Consider the following 1,815-nt stretch of genomic DNA (forward strand, 5'->3'; position numbering starts at 1 on the left):
TTGTCGCAAATATGCACTTGTAGCATACCAAATCTCAATGGATTGGTGTGATTTTTCTACCGCGTGTACATTCCCATAATGATGGTGTTTTTCCAAAATCAAACTTTGTTGTTCAGCATCTTGGACTAGTCATCCCTTAGAAAGTATTGTTAAAAGATCATCAATTCCTAATGAAATGGATGTAGCAGTGGCTTGCTAGAAACCCATAGTCTTTACTTGATCCAGGATGTGTGATGTATATGCCATTATGAAGTGATCTATTAATCTATTAATAAGTCGTTTCATGGCAGTTCCATCTATCACTTTATTGTGAAAGACCAGATTGGCCCTTTCTGTCATAAGTACCCCCATATTCCGCTGAGTAGGATTTGACAATGGGTTTGAGTCAGTGGTTGTAAAACTTCCTTTTCTCGATCTTGCTTCGCGTAGAAATTCAAGAACTATGATCCTAGTTGAACCGGAGAGACCCGAATTAATACCGGTATCATATCATATAATTACTTAGCCTAAGTATCATATGATTAGGTCTCATATGAGCAGGCCCGACAAAAGCCTTGGATGGCTTCTTCGATTTCTCGATAAAGAGAAATATGACCAACAGTGGTTCGAATGTATATACAAGGAATCTCTTTTTTTACACTTCTTACTATTAGATAGTGCCCATAAATCTCATGATAGGTACCCAAAGATTCATAGTGAACTTCGATGGGAGCTTCTTTTGAAGCAATAAGGCGTTGATCTAGTTGCCACCGGAGCCACAAAGGACTATATAAATTAATTCTTTTATGCCGATAAGCTCCAATTGCATCATAGGAATTACAAAAAAAGGGTTCTTTTTCTTTCGTATACCTATAGTTATTATCGTCAATTCTTTCATTTTGATAGTTTCTTCGATTACATGGATTATACCTATTTGCACAAATACCTCGACGATTCCCGCTCGTTAATACATAGAGTCCAATAAGCATATCTTGAGTTGGTACGGAAATGGGATCCCCAATGGCTGGAGACAAGAGATTCATATGAGAAAACATAAGTAAGCGAGCCTCCGATTGAGCCTCCAAAGATAAAGGTACATGAACAGCCATTTGATCCCCATCAAAATCTGCATTGAATCCCTTACGAACTAATGGATGTAAACAAATAGCACGTCCTTCCACTAAAATAGGTTGGAATGCCTGTATGCCTAATCTATGCAGAGTAGGTGCCCTATTCAGCAATACAGGATGCCCCCGCATAACTTCCTGAAGTATTTCCCATACAATCGGTTCTTTTTCTCGAATTTGACTCTTAGCAACTCCTATGTTCGAAGCAAGATGTTGTCTAATTAGACCGCGAATTAAAAATGTCTGGAAAAGTTCTATTGCTATTTCGCGAGGCAATCCACATTGATGTAATGAAAGTGAAGGGCCTACGACAATGACGGAACGCCCCGAATAATCGACCCGTTTGCCAAGCAGGGTCTCACGAAATCTTCCTTCTTTGCCTTCAATTACATCTGAAAACGACTTGTAAACCTTATTATGACCGTCCCTCATTGGTTGTCCGCGGATTCCATTATCAAGAAGTGTATCCACGGCTTCTTGTACCAATTTCTCCTGACACATTACTAATTCCCCTGGTGTAGATCTACTTGTTGTTAATAGATCGGTAAGAGTATTGTTCCGATAGATAACTCTTCTATAGAGTTCATTAATATCCGAGCTCATTAGTTTACCCCCATCTATCTGAATGATCGGTCTCAACTCGGGAGGAAGAACTGGTAATAGACACAAAACCATCCATTCTGGTTCTATATTTGTTCGAATAAAATGC

General features: G+C 39.1%; 1 protein-coding gene across 1 annotated transcript in view; it reads right to left on the reverse strand.

Annotated features, from left to right (window-relative positions):
* Positions 1–275: 275 nt before the first annotated feature.
* Positions 276–1,815, reverse strand: part of LOC117909870 (DNA-directed RNA polymerase subunit beta'-like) — a 10,077-nt gene continuing 8,537 nt past the window's right edge. The window contains exon 2 of the mRNA XM_034823917.1: positions 276–1,815. This exon is cut by the window's right edge and continues 389 nt beyond it. Within this exon, the coding sequence (XP_034679808.1) occupies positions 522–1,815 (1,294 nt within the window). The 3' untranslated portion in view covers positions 276–521.

The sequence above is a fragment of the Vitis riparia genome, unplaced genomic scaffold (genome assembly GCF_004353265.1).
Source record: "Vitis riparia cultivar Riparia Gloire de Montpellier isolate 1030 unplaced genomic scaffold, EGFV_Vit.rip_1.0 scaffold454_pilon_pilon, whole genome shotgun sequence".
Lineage (NCBI taxonomy): Eukaryota > Viridiplantae > Streptophyta > Magnoliopsida > Vitales > Vitaceae > Vitis > Vitis riparia.